Source organism: Bison bison, unplaced genomic scaffold, assembly GCF_000754665.1.
Source record: "Bison bison bison isolate TAMUID 2011002044 unplaced genomic scaffold, Bison_UMD1.0 scf7180017850463, whole genome shotgun sequence".
Taxonomy (NCBI): Eukaryota; Metazoa; Chordata; class Mammalia; order Artiodactyla; family Bovidae; genus Bison; species Bison bison.
In genome coordinates this window covers 104991-106285 of record NW_011481036.1, presented here as the reverse complement: position 1 = coordinate 106285, position 1295 = coordinate 104991, and the positions used below count along the sequence as shown (strand labels likewise).

The 1295-nt window shown below is 63.0% G+C and overlaps 1 protein-coding gene across 1 annotated transcript in view; it reads right to left on the bottom strand.

Annotated features, from left to right (window-relative positions):
* UBE2S (ubiquitin-conjugating enzyme E2S) overlaps nt 1-1295 on the bottom strand; it is a 6116-nt gene that overhangs the window by 395 nt on the left and 4426 nt on the right. The window contains exons 3-4 of the mRNA XM_010848629.1: nt 983-1173; nt 2-160 (exon numbers count right to left, since the gene is read on the bottom strand). Of these exons, the coding sequence (XP_010846931.1) occupies nt 2-160; nt 983-1173 (350 nt within the window). The remainder of the gene's footprint in view (nt 1; nt 161-982; nt 1174-1295) is intronic.

Below are 1295 nucleotides of genomic sequence, written 5' to 3'. Positions count from 1 at the left end.
GCTCGCGCCCCCCACCGCTGGGCCCGCCGGCGCCGCCGTGGATCTCAGTGAGCAGGCGCGCGCGGGCTGCGTACTCCTCGTAGTTCTCCAGCAGCAGGCGGCCCGCCTCCTCGTTGAGGGCCGACTCGGGGTTGGGGTGGATCAGCAGGCACTTGATGGTCTGTGGGGAGAGGGCCGGGGTCAGGGGCCCGCCCCCAGCCTCTCAGATCCCACACTGCCTCGCCTGCGGTGCTCTGGCCTGGCAGACCACACTCACCACCCGGTGGGCACGCGGGTACTCAGTGAGCTCACCCGCAGTCTCTCTGGCAGCCCCTACCAACACTCCAGGGAGAGGAGGAACAGGTCTGGGGTCAGTTTATCCTGGTGTTCAACCCTCCCCGTGCCCTGCAGGAAACCCCAACTCCCTGTCCTCCCTACTGTTTGCCCCAGGGGCTCATTAGAAATTCAGCTTTTTAAAAAACTTTTACCTTGTGAGGCAGGTGGGGAGAGGCACCAGGTGACCTCCATGCTCTAAGGGGCCCACAGGGACCCTGGGGCCCCACCTGGGGGGCGGGCGGGCATGGCTCTCCAAGGGGCAGGCCTGTGGCGGGAGGGGCAGCAGCTCCCCAGCGCCCACCCACTAAGCGTGGAACACCCCAGCAGGGACAATTAAAGACGTCCCGGGGTGGCACAGAGCCACTCCTGAGTGAGAAACAGCCGGATTATAGCGCTGATGGTTGCACTAGCTGTTCGGTGTCGGAAAGGCTCTCCAACCAGACGCTCGGCCCACACCTGCCAGAAAACTATCCCCACACAAATCCCTCGCCCGCCCCGTGGCAGAGCTCCCTGGGCGCTGCCTACCCTTCTACAAAAACTGGAAACCTGGACTCTCATGTGGAGGCCCCCACCACTTCAGCATTGATTGTTTTAAAGAGGAACAAGGCTCTGTGGCTTGGACGTGACTGGGCCGGCCAGGAGGCAGTCAGGGTGCAGCAGAACTCACCAGAAGCACGTGCCGGATGCCCAGCTCAGCGGTCCAGTCCCTCTTGAGCACATTGACGCAGATCTCGCCATTGGCGCCCACATTCGGGTGGAAGATCTTCGTCAGGAAGTAGCCCTTGGGCGGGGAGGCCGGAAAGTCCTTCCCCAGCAGGAGTTTCATGCGGAAGAGGCCTCCGGCATACGGGGTCCCCTCTGGAATGCAAGGAGGGGACGCATCAGGAGGCTCAGGTCTTCCAGGCACCCCCAAAACCCAGCCTCCCCAGTCTATCGGTGAGGCAAGTGCCCCTCTTGTTTCCTTCCTCAGACTGGGAACT